This window comes from Sinocyclocheilus grahami, unplaced genomic scaffold (genome assembly GCF_001515645.1).
Source record: "Sinocyclocheilus grahami isolate Dianchi unplaced genomic scaffold, SAMN03320097.WGS_v1.1 scaffold270.1, whole genome shotgun sequence".
In the NCBI taxonomy this organism is placed as follows: Eukaryota; Metazoa; Chordata; class Actinopteri; order Cypriniformes; family Cyprinidae; genus Sinocyclocheilus; species Sinocyclocheilus grahami.
This window is the reverse complement of record NW_015505449.1, coordinates 1,187,937-1,206,214: the sequence shown is the minus strand read 5'-3', so window position 1 is coordinate 1,206,214 and position 18,278 is coordinate 1,187,937. Positions and strand designations below refer to the sequence as shown.

General features: G+C 37.1%; 1 protein-coding gene across 2 annotated transcripts in view; it reads left to right on the top strand.

Annotated features, from left to right (window-relative positions):
* The first annotated feature begins 7,723 nt into the window (after positions 1-7,723).
* LOC107599671 (arf-GAP with GTPase, ANK repeat and PH domain-containing protein 3-like) overlaps positions 7,724-18,278 on the top strand; it is a 77,806-nt gene continuing 67,251 nt past the window's right edge. Inside the window, exon 1 of one of the 2 annotated variants that reach the window (XM_016291326.1) lies at positions 7,724-8,687. In XM_016291326.1, the coding sequence (XP_016146812.1) occupies positions 8,312-8,687 (376 nt within the window). In that variant the 5' untranslated portion in view covers positions 7,724-8,311. The remainder of the gene's footprint in view (positions 8,688-18,278) is intronic. The other variant, XM_016291327.1, reaches the window with a different exon arrangement.

Here is an 18,278-nt window from a genome sequence, read left to right as displayed (position 1 = left end):
TGAGAACAGTTTGAACAAATGTTGGGGAAAAAACATTTGTAAAATATTTTAGACTTTATTTATTATGTTGTTTACTTCTAAAGAATGACAAATAACAGATTTCAAAATCCTAAAGAGGTTATTTTTGTTGTTTGATAATAGTCTTTATCATTAATTAAATTATTTATTATTCGCCATAACCTACAACTGAGTCTATATCTATATCCCAAAGTTTAAATAAACTGTAGGCATAATACAAGCAATACATTTATCTTACATGTGTTTCTTTGATTTTGACTTTGGCATTTTAGTTTGTTCTGAGAAACCCAAACTGTTAAGACATATTTTTATTTATTATTTCATTGAATATTTGACTTTATATTTTGCATAAATGACAACTTTTAATTGTAATAGTTTTTCTAATAACATATAGCCTACATTCTGTTAAAATCAGCTGACAGCTCAGACAACATTGTTCTATCATCTTATATAAGTAAAGTAAATTAACATGTTCATTTCTGGATTTGGCAGATATCGACTTACATTACACTCTCTCCACCTTCTTCCCCCTGCTGTCAGGTATAGACTGGAATTATGCTGCACAAGATGTTATTCTATGGCTCAGTGTTCAGTTATAAGTTTAGTTGTACATTAACCTAACCAGGGACGCTATTGGCATTGGTTGAACTTTTATATAACCTATATATCACACCAATATTATTGTGCATTGTTCTTATGAATGAATGGTTAAAAAAAAATATTTTGTATTTATATAGTATAATATCTACCTCAATCTAAACTATAATAAAATGTATTAAATTATAATTACATTTTTTGGAAAATTATTTTTAAATGAATTCACTTATTGTACATTTCAGTGAAACAAATTAAACAAAAAATGTAAAACAAAATATAAATTAGAAATTACGATATGCTTCAATATTATTAGTTTTTCTCAGTCGCTTTGGAGCATTTCTCAAATCATCCTTAATATTTGCAAAAAAGTATGTGCATTTCTCAAATCAATTCGTACAAACAGCACCTCACAATGGATTATCTGCAAAAGCCTGTAACTTACTCAAAATCTTTAGTTCATCTCTCAAAATTAAGTATTTGTCAATGAACATATCAGTGCCATCAGAATGAAAAGTACTTGTGCCACTGTTCACAAACAAGATAGTCAAAATGCTTAGTCATGTTGTCAATATAACACTGCACTTTGATACAGTTTTTCTCAGTCGCTTTGGTGCATTTCTCAAATCAGAAATGAAATTCTCAAATCTACTTGGTCAACCTCCACATCATCTAGTCATTTGTACACATCATAAAAGCAGTTTCTCATTCTTTTGAACAAGTTGCGATTGCTTTGGTACATTCATGCAATTGATTATGTACATTTATCTGCGGTTTGCTACATTATCAGTTGCTAATGTAATGTTGCTCAAAATGTATTATATAGATATCTGTGCAATAGTCTTACCCCTCAAAACATCTAGTCTTTAGTTCATCGTATAAGTCATTAAATGCAAAATGGTTCATCTTTTTGTCATAAACTGTCAAGCCCATTTTTTACACATTATTATTAGACTTTTTGTAAATTTGGCATGAATTGTGCAAGTGAATCTTGACTTTCACTAATGAAGAGAATGTAGATCAACCAATGATAAACCATTTCTCTGAAATACCTCGAAGGTGCATCTCATGAATCTTCAGTTGGAAAGCATATACTGTATAGACAGAGGACAACACAAGAGTTACAAATTCTGACAATGGACTTTCTTATTTTTTTAATACTTAATTTTGAGAGATGAACTAAAGATTTTGAGTAAGTTACAGGCTTTTGCAGATAATCAATTGTGTGGTGCTGTTTGTACGAATTATTTTGAGAAAAACACATACTTTTTTGCAAATATTAAGGATGATTTGAGAAATGCTCCAAAGCGACTGAGAAAAACTGTAGTATTACTTAAAGCAAACTATGGCAACATTTTGGATGACAGTTACTGTATTGAACAGTATGCCATATGCTTATGTATGCCATATATCCATTTCAAAAGTACAAATTTACACATTACTGTATGTGGGATATTGATTGAAAGAGACTTGATAGAATTCCCAGTTACACTTTTACTAGTGGTCTGACCAAAAAACACACACACATTACAATGTCATTGTGATGTAGAAAAGGAAAAATAAATATAGGCACAAAGACGAAAATTAAAAAAATAAGAAAGTCCATTGTCAGAATTTGTAACTCTTGTGTATAGAAATATTCAATAAGCATATTATTTCAGACATCTATTTTTAAATCTTAATCTTCACAACAAAAACACAAAGAAACAAATAAATCAAATAAAAAATCACTTATTTTTCATTTTAGACTGACTGTTTAACTTGTCAGAAAGACATGAGGCTGAATATGATTAAATCTAGAAATATTTAATAAGCATTTTTTGGCCTTTAGGTCTTTTACTCCATGAAAACTGAAGCCTGCTTGGGATTACATTATATTATATTCATGACAAATCTGTCTGCCTTGTGCTTTAGGGGGCTTCTTGGTTAAAATAGGACAGAAGCCATTTTGAAAGTGATGAGGACCCGTTAGCCATTGCTTTGTATTCTACACACCAAGAATGTGAACATTCAGTATAATGTCAACTATTTTCTGGAATATGTTTCCTGATGTGCTTACTACTCCCATGTTGCAAACACCTTTATTGTGATGCAAATGAAAGTGTTATCAGCAACTGTTTCTGTTTCAATAAAAATGCCATCTGTACTGCACTGTTACACATGTAACAACCTGTTCGTGTTTCTTCACTAGAGACTTTATAAGCTAGTGCGGTTTAGTGTAACAGTATGCAAAGTACTTGAAATATAACAAATGCCTTGAAGGTCTGAGGGGCTGAAATTCAGTTACAGTACACAACTATTTCAAGTCAAGTCACGTCAAGTTCTGCATCGTCAGGTGCACAGACAAACAGACTGTACAGTGAAATTCCTACTTGTATGTCCTCAAGACACTGTTTGATATAAAACAAGCAGTTACTGTAACAAATATACAAATTGATGAATGAATGGCAGATGCAAATGAAAACTATATTCATAAATTTTTCAGTACATTTATAATAACAAGAAAAAAGAAAAGGGAAATGACAATTCTGTTAAAACAACACCGAACCCCACTGTACATATCATTGTATGGACCAAAAAAACTAAAAAATAAGCATTTTTCAAATATGACAGACAGACAGACAGACAGACAGACTGACGGACAACAGACAGGCAGACAGACAGACAGACGGACAACAGACAGACAGACAGACAGACATACTGACGGACAACAGACAGACAGACAGACTGACTGACGGACAACAGACAGACAGACAGACAGACGGACAACAGACAGACAGACAGACTGACTGACGGACAACAGACAGACAGACAGACAGATGGACAACAGACAGACAACAGACAGACTGACAGACTGACGGACAACAGACAGACAGACAGACAGACTGACGGACAACAGACAGACAGACAGACAGTCAGACAGACTGACGAACAACAGACAGACAGACTGACGGACAACAGACAGACAGACAGACAGTCAGACAGACTGACGAACAACAGACAGACAGACTGACGGACAACAGACAGACAGACAGACAAGATAGATAGATAGATAGATAGATAGATAGATAGATAGATAGATAGATAGATAGATAGATAGATAGATGAGTTGTCTTACACAATTGAACTTTGAAAAATAAATAATTCAAGACAAAATTCAGCCATAAATTCCTTATAGTGTGTGGTACAAATATGGGAGTTTTGATATTTGCACAGAACTTCTATATTGTGTTATCAAGATCTAAATGTTATTTGGAGGTTGATGTCTCATTGCAAAATAGATATAGTGAACCCTAATAAACTGACACAGAGTGCTGAGCTGATTTCAAAAGCAATACTGTTGCATTAAGATGCTACATTTGTTTTCACTAAAGTTTTTTTTTTTTACAGACAAATAATACAAGTATGAAAGATAATACTGAACACACACATATATATTTTTTCATACATTTTCTAGTAAGTCTGGGAAGTCGTGGCCTAATGGTTAGAGAGTCGGACTCATAACCCAAAGGTTGTGGGTTCGAGTCTCGTACCGGCAGGGATTGTAGGTGGGGGGAGTGAATGTACAGCGCTCTCTTCCACCTTCAATACCACGACTGAGGTGCCCTTGAGCAAGGCACCGAACCCCCAAATGCTCCACGGGCGCCGCAGCATAAATGGCTGCCCACTGCTCCGGGTGTGTGTTCACGGTGTGTGTGTGTTCACTGCTGTGTGTGTGTGCACTTTGGATGGGTTAAATGCAGAGCACTAATTCTGAGTATGGGTCACCATACTTGGCCACATGTCACATGTCATGTAATGTCAACAAACAAGGCAAAGCTCTTTCCTTAAACTAACAAAGATGTGGGGAGCACAACCTGAAGACGAAAGTAATAACAATCTGACAAGATGCTTGGAATGTGGTGAGTCAGTTATTTCAAGAAAAACATATTATAATTGTATCTATGGGGAGTAGAGAGCATCAATAACGTTCTGGGTCAAGTGCATATCTTTAGTAGTTTTTCTTTATGACAGAGGTGTGGCTTACAGTTCCACATTTAACCAACAGATGGAGACACACTACTTCGAATCGCTCTTAACTGAGTCACTTGCTCCCAGTGAAGCTTGCCAATCAATCTCTGGAGTCTGGACAGATGTCTCCACTGGATTGCACCATTCTAGCTTGACGAATCTCATGCCCCCTCCCTCAGTTGCATCTAATGAGATTAATCCCAAATATATTTCGTAACCGGTACACTTGAATACAAAATCGTTTGAAAATTACCATAATCTTTCCCTCTGGATTAACCAAGTAACTATTAATAAGGGCTACTGGCTATAACTTATTTCCTGGGTGACCCTTTAATGACAGTCAGCAGGGAGTTTAGGTCTTTTGATGAATTGCTTCATTTCAATAGCTTCATTCTGGAGCTTATGAAGCTCAAAGATGATGTAAAAAAAAATGACTCAGATATTTGAGTTCAAATAAGGCTGAAAAATGTTCAGTGCTTTATTGCCTGAATCTCATGTGTGTTACATAACGTCTTGCATGATCAGTGCAATATCAGCATTTTTTAGTGGATGTTAAAACGCCGAAAGTGATAAGCAGTTTTTTATCTAAAGTGGGTCTCCTCTTAGATTCATCTGCACTGAATCTCCATTATCTTAATTAATAAAGTTCGGTGAATTTTATTCTCACTAGTTTCAAGTGAGAATAATTTAATTCTGCAAGATTTCTCAAAAGATCAAAGTAAGGGTTCATGGTAAAATGGAATATGAATAAAGCCCACAGCAAATCTCTCAAATTCAGACGTCTCAGACAACTTACATACAGAGATGTTTGTGAATATTGCAGATTAGACACAAAATAATAAAAATCAATCAAATTCTGGGGGGAAAAAAATCATATAATTTTTTTATCCTAAATTTTAATGTTCAACTATCCAGTCTAAATTATCAGTCTGTATTAAACTAATGTGTATAAACATATGAATCTTATGTTGCTATGTTCTCTGTTATATTGCTATGTACTCTCTGACTTAAGTATAAATAAATAAATACATTTTGAAGAACTTTATACCACAAACAGTGTGAGAAAATGTAAAAAAAAAAAAAAAAAACACTTCTCTATTAATCCTTCTCTGTGTGAATTGTTACTAAAAATACTATTGTGATTAGTTTTTTTATTGTGGTTTAGGTATCAATCTTGAGGTAAATGTTTATTGTCATCAATATTGCAAATTTGTCATATTGTTATGTGTGCAGATTTCAGCTGTATAAGTCACAGAGCATGTCTTTCTTGCTATGAAATAAGTGAAGGAAAATGTCAACATGAAGCAGATTACATCACAAACCCTGTGGAACTGAGATGCAGAGATTGTGTCGATTATAATCACATTACAAAATGAAACCTAACAAGTGACTCAATAGGACAAAACAGTGTGTGAAGCGATCTACCCAAAGCCCAGGAAGAAATAATCGATACTGACAGTATTAGGTGGTTAAACTGCAACATCTTGGTTATTTAACTATCCAATGGTTGTTTAACGCTGTGAAAGTTTTAACACCACAAATGCAGGTTAAAAATAATTTTATCCTTAGGATTCTCCTATTAAAAATATGGCATCATGCTTTTTGGACATACTAAACTATGTTATTTGAACACATAGTATGGCAGAACCATAGTGCATCTCAATAAATTAGAATGTCGTGGAAAAGTTCATTTATTTCAGTAATTCAACTCAAATTGTGAAACTCGTATATTAAATAAATTCAATGCACACAGACTGAAGTAGTTTAAGTCTTTGGTTCATTTAATTGTGATGATTTTGGCTCACATTTAACAAAAACCACTATCTAAAACCACTTAACAAAAATTCACTATCTCAACAAATTAGAATACTTCATAAGGGTTCAGGTCTGGTGAGTTTGCTGGCCAGTCAAGCACACCAACAATTTGAGTTGAATTACTGAAATAAATGAACTTTTCCACAACATTCTAATTTATCGAGACGCACCTGGATTCTATCATTAATATACAATGAAAATACCATGATAAATGAATAGTAAACATTCAATAGCCTACCATGGTATTTATCTGATAGCAAGGTAACATCACTGTAGCCTACTTCAAAGCAAGGATTAGATTTGTCAGAATAAATGCTAGAGAATTAAACCCAACAATAACTCTGTCAAGCCTGTGATGTAATGTCTATTATAGCTACTGTAAATTATGGTCTTTTAATGTTGCTAAGGCTGTAACCCTCGATCAGAAACAGCAGTCACTGATTCTACTTGTTGTGTGTATCTGTGAAGGACTGAACAATTATAAGCATTAAACTGTCAAGAAAAATATCTGGTTACATAATAGTGAAGCATCAATACCAACACAACACCACCTAAACATCCAATCGAATTTCACTCCCCCCATTTCAAGCAGAGTTACGTGATGTGTGACGTCGCAGAGGCTGGTAGTGATGTCCGAATCGTTTTTCTGAACCGACTCTTTGTAATGATTTGGTTTAAACGACTCACAAAGCTTTTGTAAATCACTGTACAGGACTTAAATAGCACTGGGAGATAGGAACATTAATATACGCTATACTATATTTCATAAGTAAAGCTAACTTACTAATAATATAGGGAACAATATAGCTAATGATGTTGCTAAAATGAACAAAACATTTGAAATGAAAGCTGTGAGAATCAAAACAACAGTGGGAGTCTGATATATAGACATAGAAACAACAGTAGGCTACAAACGATTAAACAGGCTTGTTTTCATTTCTAAAAAATAATATGTGCTTAAATGGACCGTACATCTATCCCCAGACCTTAATTTTCATTAGAATCAAATTAAATATCACCGTTTACATTGACTAAATGTGCAGTCACGTTCACCGAGGTGAAATCCAGTCATTTCAATGAATTTGCGCATTCGCGAAATCCACGCAGATTTTTCTCATGTTCACACTGGAAAATAGAAATCTGCTTGGTTTGAAAGCGACTTCTGTGTGAGCTGTGCTTCATAGGCTCCTCAGAAAAGACAATGGACATCTTTGAGTGCGAAGTATCGCTAAAGTGACAGCACCTTAAGGTGTATTATCAGCCATTGTATTGTACAAATTGAATGTAAAATGCAGCGTGGGACACTTTTGAGCGATAACTAAAAATAATCGGTCATTCGACTCTTCGAACAGGTTCACTAAATGAACCGACTCGCTAAAAGATTCGGACTTTCCACATCTAAGTGGATGGAGGTGGGGGCCGGGGAGGGACTTCTTGGACCAAAAGAGGATTCAAACGTGTTTATGAGTTTAGAGTAGAACCGTCGCATTCAGTCAGTCAATGGACTCGGGCGCATTGCGATAACCGGCCTCATTGTGTTCGCTTCAGGCTGGGAAGCAAAACCGAGGGAGATTCGGTCCAGAAGATCGCCCAAAACAAAGGTGTGTCCATCTGAAAGACATTCATTGTCAAAAAAGGACAGGACACGCGCAAAAGAGCGAGCTCGTCGCTGGGAACAATGATGCTGATTGAAGTTTTGGTATTATGAGCAAGGCGCGCGGATTGTTGGAAACCCATTGATGCGTCATATATAGTTGCTCTTCTCATTCTTAATCAGATTAGAGTGTGCAGTACGGATTCCTGGCGCGCTCTCCAAATCATTCCAAACGCGGCGTTTCTATTATTCCCGTGAGCGGTTCCCAGATCCACAGCGATGAATTACCAGTCGAGCGTCCCGGTCTCGGTGTCAGTGTCCGGTATCTCTCAGCAGTCCCAGCCCGCCATGCCCACCCCGGGCACGGTACCCGCACCGGTGCCAGTTCCTCAGCAGATTCCGCCTCAGTTCGGATCCGGATCGTCTGGGAGCTCCGGGGCGGGTCAGTTTGGCTCGGGAACCGTATCGGGCCCTGCAGCGCAGTCCGGCGCGTCGGGCTCCCAGTTTGTTTTGTCCAACTCCGCAGCCATCAGAGCCGAGATCCATCGGTTCGAGTCCGTCCACCCGAACATTTATGCAATATACGACCTGATCGAGCGCATCGATGACCTGGCCCTCCAGAACCAGATCCGCGAGCATGTGATCTCTATTGAAGGTAAGCGCAAGGCCAGATTAAAAGACCCCACAATGAAACATTGTATTGTCTGTCAGTGTAAGGCAGAAGCAGATGGTGCGTGAAAACTAGGCGACATAAATGAGTGTATATCCCTAATCATAATAATTAGGGGCTACTTATAGCCGGGGACCTCCGACATGACTTGTGATCACTAACATTGCAATATTTGAATGTGGCATTTGTTGTTCACTTGAGTCACCAGTTTCACAAAATAGGTTTGATTTGCTTTGAAATACATAAATAATACAGCTGATGTTTACACGCTCTTTAGTTGGATTGTTTGGGAATGAAGCGCCGAGATTTTACATAACCACGAGCTTCCAAAACGCATCATTGTAAATTAAATCTTAAGATTTGTGGCTCTTTGCATTAATATTGACATGCCAGTCAGATGTAATTTTCACAGTGGATCTTAATGCAGATTTGATTGCTTCATTAGAAGCTCTTCTGGAAAATGCTTTCCGAGGTTCCTCTCACCCCACTATTTGTGCATCAGTCGTTCATTTGGGTAAAGTGAGTTTTTCAATCAATTATGTCAAAGACATTGACTCTGGATCTCAAGTTTAACCGACCTATTGGATACCATATTAATGGTTTTGAAGATAAAAGCTGATGGTGCATGCAGACAAGGCAACGTATGACAGCCATCACAAATGAGTGCAATGTGAGGACTGGTTATAATTTATCTACATTTTGAATGATTAAGGGGCCACTTGATGGCCGTGAACCACCAAAAAGATTCTGATCACTAAATATGCACTAAAAATCCTAAAGTGCAATGCATGCTGCAGTTTAATGATAAACTGGCACAGTTAAAATGAGCTGGGACACTAGTATTTGGAATTGGTTTCATGTAAATGGTCTTTATGTTGTCTGATTTGCTTTGAAATAGTCTTGGATTACAGGCAATGTTTAGTTAGATTATTTGAAGAGCAGAAATCATGCATAACCATGAGCTTCCAGAACGACTGCTCAATTATGAGTATATGTGTATGCACATCAAAGATTTGTATTAATATTGTCATGCCAGTCAGATGTGATTTTCACAGCAGATCTTAATTCAGATGTGACTGTTTCATGATGAGCAGCTCTTCAATTTGTCAGCATCAGTCGCTCGTCTCCAATAAAATGGGCTTTTAGCTTCATAAACTTCATTATGTTGGATACATTGACTCTGACTCCCAATTTTTACTACAGACCTGACCTCTTGACTCTCATATTAACGGTCGGGGTGAGAGTTCAGATTAGATGAGCTTTTTCAGTCACAGGTTATCTAAATGCAAATCGAGCCCCTTGCTGTTACAGTCACATCACTTCTAGAATTGCAGGATATTACAGAATCCTTATTCTTATCATACAGTTTCTATAGGTTTTGCAGCACGTGTCGATCTATTTCTGTATTTCTGAAGAAGCTATGCTAGTATTTCTCAGTTATATGACCATGATTCAATGCTGAAACACTATAAATGTGAATAAGAACATTTATGTTCAAAGTTTATTGTGGAGATGATTGATGTATTGTGTTATAAATAGTGGTTTCATATAAGATGAGATGATTGTGAGTCTTAGATTTGGTGAGGCTGTGAACTGGTGAGATTTTCTGGAACTCTGTGTTCATTTTACCGTTGAGAAATGGAGATGGAGAAATTTCTGGATGAGTGGACACACTTTCGAGGGGGTGGATTGGTCGACAGGAGTGCTAGAGTTTGCCTTTTTGGTATGTGGGTGCGAGTGAGAGCCTGGGTTATGTGAAAGCTGATGATATATTGATATGAAATAGTTGCACGGAGAAAATCGATGGATGCTTTTCTGAAATAATATCGCTATGTATTCCATATAGAGTGGCCTGGTTGGAGATAGGATTTCAGTGAAGGGTTGACAATATTGTGTTAGTTGGATTGTAGGCCAGAAGCATTGTAATTCAGACAGGACCTCTGTGCATAATGTTTATTGCAGGACATTAGTGTAGATCTTCATCTTTTACTGTTGAGGGTGTAAATAATCTGTGTTAATAGTATTATCCAGCTAATCCTCTTTACTTGCGGTAAGGAGCAGCCCTGGCTCTGGACCAGCAAACCGGTGATTTTTTTAAAAACTAAATATGATGGAGTCATTTACACTGTAAATAATGTCCACCTTATTCAACATCAAATCTTAGCCCTCCTGTCATTTGACCATCAGAGGATCTTATTTTACTTAAAATTAGAGCCCGACCGATATGGGTTTTTCTGGGCTGATACCGATATTAGGGAGTAAAAAAAGGCCAATATCCTTTGTGTATATTATAGTACAGTACCAGTCAAAAGTTTGGACACTTTCCCATTCGAGGGTCCAAACATTTGACTGGTACTATATATAGAATACAGTATATACATAAACAAATCTTTTGCAATGATCACTCAAATGTGGTGATCAAACACTTATAATGACGTGACAAAGATACGTAATGGAGGCAGGGCATTTAACAATTTAACAATAAACTTTATCAAAAATGAGTAATTTTTGTGCACTGAACAGTAAAGTTGAAGTTTATTCAACTTTAATTCAATTCAATTCCATTCAACTTTATTCCTTTGAAGTTAATTTCACTTCGGAACAGTCATTCACGGATTTGCGCTACTGTCTTCACACACAGACGAAACTTGAGTGTGAAATGTGACATAATATACCTCTGTAAAGAAATACAATATAAATTCACGTCTCGCGCACTTTAATGCCCTTTGAATGTAACATGTATGTTCCCTTGGAACTGGAATCATGGCGGAATTTCATGTGAAGTCCACTTCGCAGGGCACTTGCGGTCGAATAAGACAACGCTTGAATGCTGCTGCCTGAACAAGAGACCTCCTTACTGAAGCGAAAGTGTTGACTGGTGTCACTATCTCGTGAACGCGCCGGTGGATCTCCACCAAATTCGGGGGATCCCTTCAGCTCGAGGAGCCCTCTCGAACGCGAAATTAACCACCGACGCGGGGGTGGTCTCATTCGAAAGCGGGCCTCTAGACGTACACTCGATTCGCGTTCGAGAGGGTTCCTCGAGCTGAAGGGATCCCCCTAATTTGGTGCGGATTCGCCGTGCCGTTACGGAGATTGCCATTCAAAGTTTCAATGGTTTTCCATAGAGTTAAGCTTTAAAGCGTTTCATCCAGGTCGCCAGTAGCAAACAATGGAGCGCGCTCTGCTGGACAAACTAAGTAATTACACGATTTCAAGCATTTTATCTGCGTTATATGTTCTATAAAAAAATTTGATATATCGGCAAATATTTACCGATATGATATATCGGCAACAGGCTCATATCGGCCAATAATATCGGCAAAACGATATATTGGTCGGGCTCTAGTTAAAATGCTAGTTAATGTTAGCGTTTCATCCAGGTCGCCAGTAGCAAACAATGGAGTAAAGTACACAAACTAAGTAATTACACGATTTCAAGCATTTTATCTGCGTTATATGTTCTATAAAAAAATGTTAATATCGGCGGCATATTTACCGATATGATATATCGGCAACAGGCTCATATCGGCCAATAATATCGGCAAAACGATATATTGGTCGGGCTCTAGTTAAAATGCTACTTAATGTTTTCACATTGGATTAAAACCTACTGACTTTGTTTGTTCACGCAGGGTATAACTATATCCCAGCAGTTATATGTTCTATAAAAAAATTTGATATATCGGCAACAGGCTCATACCGGCCAATAATATCGGCAAAACGATATATCGGTCGGGCTCTAGTTAAAATGCTAGTTAATGTTTTCACATTGGATTAAAACCTACTGACTTTGTTTGTTCACGCAGGGTATAACTATATCCCAGCAAAAATTTGATAATTTTACTACTTTTTTGGGGATCCCCCCCCCCACCCTACACTTGTTGCGTTCCTGGTCAAAAATTACCGACCTACAAATAATTGCTTACATTTCTTGTTGTATTATTACCAAATATTGGATTTATTATTTATATCAACTTGTTTCTTTAAATTAGCATAGTTTTGTATTTCTTTTTGGAACTGATTGGTCATGGGTCTCATTGATCTGTCATTTTCAATCAGGAACACCAAAGTAATTACACGATTTCAAGCATTTTATCTGCGTTATATGTTCTATAAAAAAATGTTAATATCGGCGGCATATTTACCGATATGATATATCGGCAACAGGCTCATATCGGCCAATAATATCGGCAAAACGATATATTGGTCGGGCTCTAGTTAAAATGCTAGTTAATGTTTTCACATTGGATTAAAACCTACTGACTTTGTTTGTTCACGCAGGGTATAACTATATCCCAGCAAAAATTTGATAATTTTACTACTTTTTTGGGGATCCCCCCCCCCCACACACTTGTTGCGTTCCTGGTCAAAAATTACCGACCTACAAATAATTGCTTACATTTCTTGTTGTATTATTACCAAATATTGGATTTATTATTTATATCAACTTGTTTCTTTAAATTAGCATAGTTTTGTATTTCTTTTTGGAACTGATTGGTCATGGGTCTCATTGATCTGTCATTTTCAATCAGGAACACCAAATTAGGTAAAGGATTTTCAGAACTGCACAAAAATTTGTAAGTATAATAAAATTGGCTGGACAAGTCATTTAATTGAGTTAAAGTAATGGAAAACTTATGTTGGCATTTTCCAGAAACTCCTAGCTTGGATTTCTAATGAAAATCATAGACTTGTTCCCAGACCTGATATAACCTTGCCCTCTCAGACAAACACTAGTTACCCTTTTTTAACTGCAAAAGCCAGTAACGACCAGTGTCAATTAGGGCTGAATGATTTTGGAAAATAATCTAATTGCGATTTTTATTTTTTTTACCAATATTGCGATTTAATATGCAATTATTATTTTTAAAGCTCTTTATGTTCTGTATTATTCAACAAAGACAAGCTATAAATCATTGTATAGTATGACCAACACACTATTAGATAGATTAAACATAAATGTTCTTTTCTGTAGGCCAGGCCTATATGTTACGATGAAATTAGGTGATGCATGAATTGATATGAATGACATTTTTATTTAACAACTACAATCACAGTATATTGACTGATTTGTTGAACTTCCAACCTTGTAAGCATGTAATAATTATGACAACATAAAGCACTGACAAATAAGCCTGGTGTAAACATTAATATGAAAGTCAGTAACAAATCACACAAACTAAAGTAGATTGCAGAAATATAAAAATGGCACATTTTGTTTGTAAAATGGCACAGTTTTATAAATATCTGAAAGTGCACTGAAATATCAGTCAGTCAAGCATTATAATATGATAATCAATATTATTTAATGATAGAACTTTTGTATGTAATAACCATGTATGAATGCATATTAGTCATTTTAACTGAACTTCGGACTGGTGGTGGTGGTGGTGCTTTTTTTTTTGGTCATTCAGTGTTTCTGTAAAAAAAATTCAAATTGGGGAAAAACTAACAAAAATACTGATTAGATAATAATGATACGAATTCTACTAATAAGAACAATATAAAACGCACCAAGAATTAATGAGCTACTGGATTCATGAATATTAATCAGGTTGTGTGCGTTCGCTCAAACTGATTTGCTGAAATCAAAACGGGGCCGATAATAGGTGAGCGCCAGCCAATGAGATTGCCGTTTGCGCATTAGTTCCGCCCACTACAGGAAAACCCGGCAGTTCTTAAAAGCTGAAGAATTCCAAAGGAACTCCGTTAATTTGACAGGAAAATACAACAAAGAATATCGTTTACATGTAGCGCGCATAGGTAGTGCGTCAATTCTCTCTCTCCCTCTCTCGCTGCGTGTGTGTGAAACAAAGCGACGGCGAGTTGTGCGCTTCACACTAGAGTTTACGATACGTTAAATACAGGTGCGTTGCACATCCATTCTGATGAACTGAAAAACAGCACGGATCGCTTGACGGAGAGTGAAACTGATGCGCTCAGTCAGAGAGTGTTCGGCGAGTGAAAATATATCTGAGCTAAACTTATACTTAGCCTCCAACTCACACACTGGCGAGTAAATCTGAGAATTTATTAGCCATTGGCTAATATTAGACATCATTTAGTCACCCAGAGCGAAGATTTAGTCGCATATGCGAGTGATTTACTCGCAATGTAGAGGGTTGATTATTATTCTCTCTGTTATTTATTTATTTTTTTGTGGGTTTCTTGCTGTCCAATAAGGCATAGGACACACAGGCTTTCCTCCTCACCAACGACATTAAACACTGTCTACACCGGACGCGAGCGGCAAAATACAGTAGAAACCATTATAATCATTGACGCTGTGTACACTGGATGTGGCGCGACAAAACCCAACATTAAACTGATGCCTTGTTCTATTTATGAAGTACCGACACAAAGTTCAAATGATTTGCAACGGTTGCTTTGTCGCGTCCAGTGTAGAGCTGTAGCGGCGCGACGCGACAACTGTAGCATCTGGTATAGACACGGCGAGTGAAGCCGAGAGCAAGATATGCCTCGTCATATTTTCTACATTTAGCTTTTGAATGACCAGCACCTGCCTGGGTCTGTGCCACTTCATCTATGGCTTTTCTCTTCGCTTTCACAAACCGATCCATCTCCCATTCTAAGTTACGTCCTTGGGCTGTTTACTGTTTTATTTCTTTTCTTTTTCTGCTGATGGCCCGCGCTCGACTTGAAGCAGCGCTGCTTAGACCGATGGGTGTGTGTCATCAGAGTACTGCGAGAGCTATAAGAGAGCGCGGACGTCTCCTTATGCTTTCTCTCGCTCGCCGTACTTTGATGTCATACACCGATCGATCTTCAAGTCGAACACACCTCTTTATTCTCGTGTGTCACGTGACCGTGTAATCGCAGCCTCTGCGATTTGAAAAATCAAATTTTTTCATATCGCGATATTATCGCGAATGCAATTAATCGTTCAGCCCTAGTGTCAATCACTTCTGGTTGATGCCGACTCAACCGGCCTGCAAAGAAATCCTCAGAAAGCCTGTAACACCTGTGAGGTCTTGCTGTTGGAAAATCATAATTGCGATGTATCACTTGATGAATCACAGAATGTCTAGTCTACACGGCGGCTTATGCTATTGATCACCAGCTTGTTGACCAATAGTCGTGGTGTAAGTGTTGAGAATATCTCCTTGCGTGATGGTAACTGATTTGGATTGGTTCGAATCTAAAAGCAGATGGAACATATTTATTAGTTTACATTAGCATTAGTTGTGCCCTTGACTACAGGATGCTTTATTGACCGTTATAAATCAAATTATGGCAATCAACAGCTGATGACAGGAGAAATATTGAGTTGGTCCTTTTGCCATTAGTTCATTCATCCAGTGCAATGCAAATCCTCTGTTGTATGTAAGTGAATGGAATACTACTTTTACTATTTCAGCAGTATGTATGCATATTAGTATGCACATTTCTCTGTATGCATTTACATACTACAAATCCCAAAATGTGCAGTATGCAACAAAACACACCACGTGGAATATTGCTCAACTTTACTTTCCATTTATCATGTTGTTATGAATTGGTATAATCTGCAATGTATCTGCTTTATTTGATTAGCTGTAAAATAAAGTGTTAAATTGCACAAATTATATTTCTAAGATAAATTAAGCAAGCACATAATTAGGTGATGTTTCTGAGTTTGCACTTATTTAGAAACCTGCTTCTTTAATTGAACTGTTCAAAATGTTTGAGCATAAATAAATTAAAAAGTGATTAAAAAGTCCCTGAATTATCATTGCAATGTAGAGGGAAAAAATAATTGCTGTGTGTATTACAGTATGTGATTGTTTCTTGCATAATGCATTTTGTTTCACATGCTGTTTTTAATTTTTTTTTAATAAAAATAGTATACAATTTTTCATTCTAAACAGTCATCTGCTAGAATAGTGACCGTCCGTCAACCCTCTACATTGCGAGTAAATCACTCTCATAGGCGACTAAATCTTCACTCTGGGCAACTAAATGATGTCTAATATTAGCCAATGGCTAATAAATTCTTAGATTTTACTCGCCAGTGTGTGAGTTGGAGGCTGAGTATAAGTTTAGCACAGATATATTTTCATTCGCCAAACACTCTGATGGAGCACTTCAGAGTTTCACTCTCCGTCAAGCGATCTGTGATATTTTTCAGTTCATCTCAATGGATGCGCAGCGCACCTGTGTTTGTGTATTTGGCGTACCGTAAACTCTAGTGTGAACGTGCACGACTCGCCGTCGCTTTCTCTCACTCGCGCGAAGTGAGTGAGAGAGCGAGCGAGCGAGCAAGAGAGTCTTAAATAACATGCAGAATTGATGCGCTACATGTAAACGATATTCTTTGTTGTATTTTCCTGTCAAAATAATGGAGTTCCTTTGGAATTCTTCAGCTTTTAAGAACTTCTGGGTTCTCCACTAGTGGGCGGAACTAATGCGCAAACTACAATCTTATTTGCTGGTGCTCACCTATTATCGTACCTGTTTTGATTTCAGCGAATCAGTTCGACGCACTCAACCTGATTAACAAGGTTGGGCCGATAGACGATGCCATCGTGTGATGTTACGCTGACATCGTGATCCCCCCCCGCCCCACCCCCTCTCCCGCAATCCGCCGCATCCCAGTTCCGTGTTTGGAAAGAAAATTAAGTGTACTACGGAAACCCTAAAGGGAATAAATAGCCTACGAGATAGAGGATAAAAAAATATTTCAATACTTTTTCTCGCAATTATATCGTTGGCTAAGTATAGGCGACTGTATATAAATTGCGGGCATCAGGGAGCCGCTATTGAAACCGCTTTTGATTGCGCGCTCTCACTTTACTTGCACTTTCACTTTTGAGATTCGTGATCACAAGGACTCTATACTATGGAGCAGCACACATTTGACAAGATTAAATGTTTGTCATTGGTGCTCAGCATCTGCAAATCATTCGCCATCGTCCTGTCAGACATTTCTCCGTACTCTGTGTATGTGGTAAGTGAACTTTCATGTACTGTAATGCAACAGGCTACCGCTAGCAAGCGGCTAACCTTTTAGTGTCTCTGCATAAGGCGTTATTTGTTTCACGCTTCGGGCACACCCCTAACCCCGCCCACCCCCCGCCCCGCCCCCCAATGTCATTGCCCATCACAATGTTTCACTGTAGACATCGTCCGATGAGTTAAAATGACTAAATGACTAATATACATGTTTACCAAGTTTTAATTCTAATTACTAAACTTCTATTATTAAATAATACTTGATTGTCATATTGTCATATTAGACTGACTGATATTAAGAGTGTACTTTCAGATATTTAAAAAGCTGTACCATTTTACAAACATATATAATGTGGCATAACTTATATATATATATATATATATATATATATATATAGTATTTCTGTTTGGCGAGTAAACAAAAAAATATCATAGCCAATTGCGATTCAATTGCCAAGGTCTGTTGAGGGTTGACTGTATAAAAACAGTTCGTGCTACACTGTATTTGTTTTGTCCTATCGTATCTATCATATGTTTTTGCCTTATTAAAAAATATGCTATACATTTAAAATAAATGTATTTTAATTTTATAGTATATACTTATATATAAATACATTCATG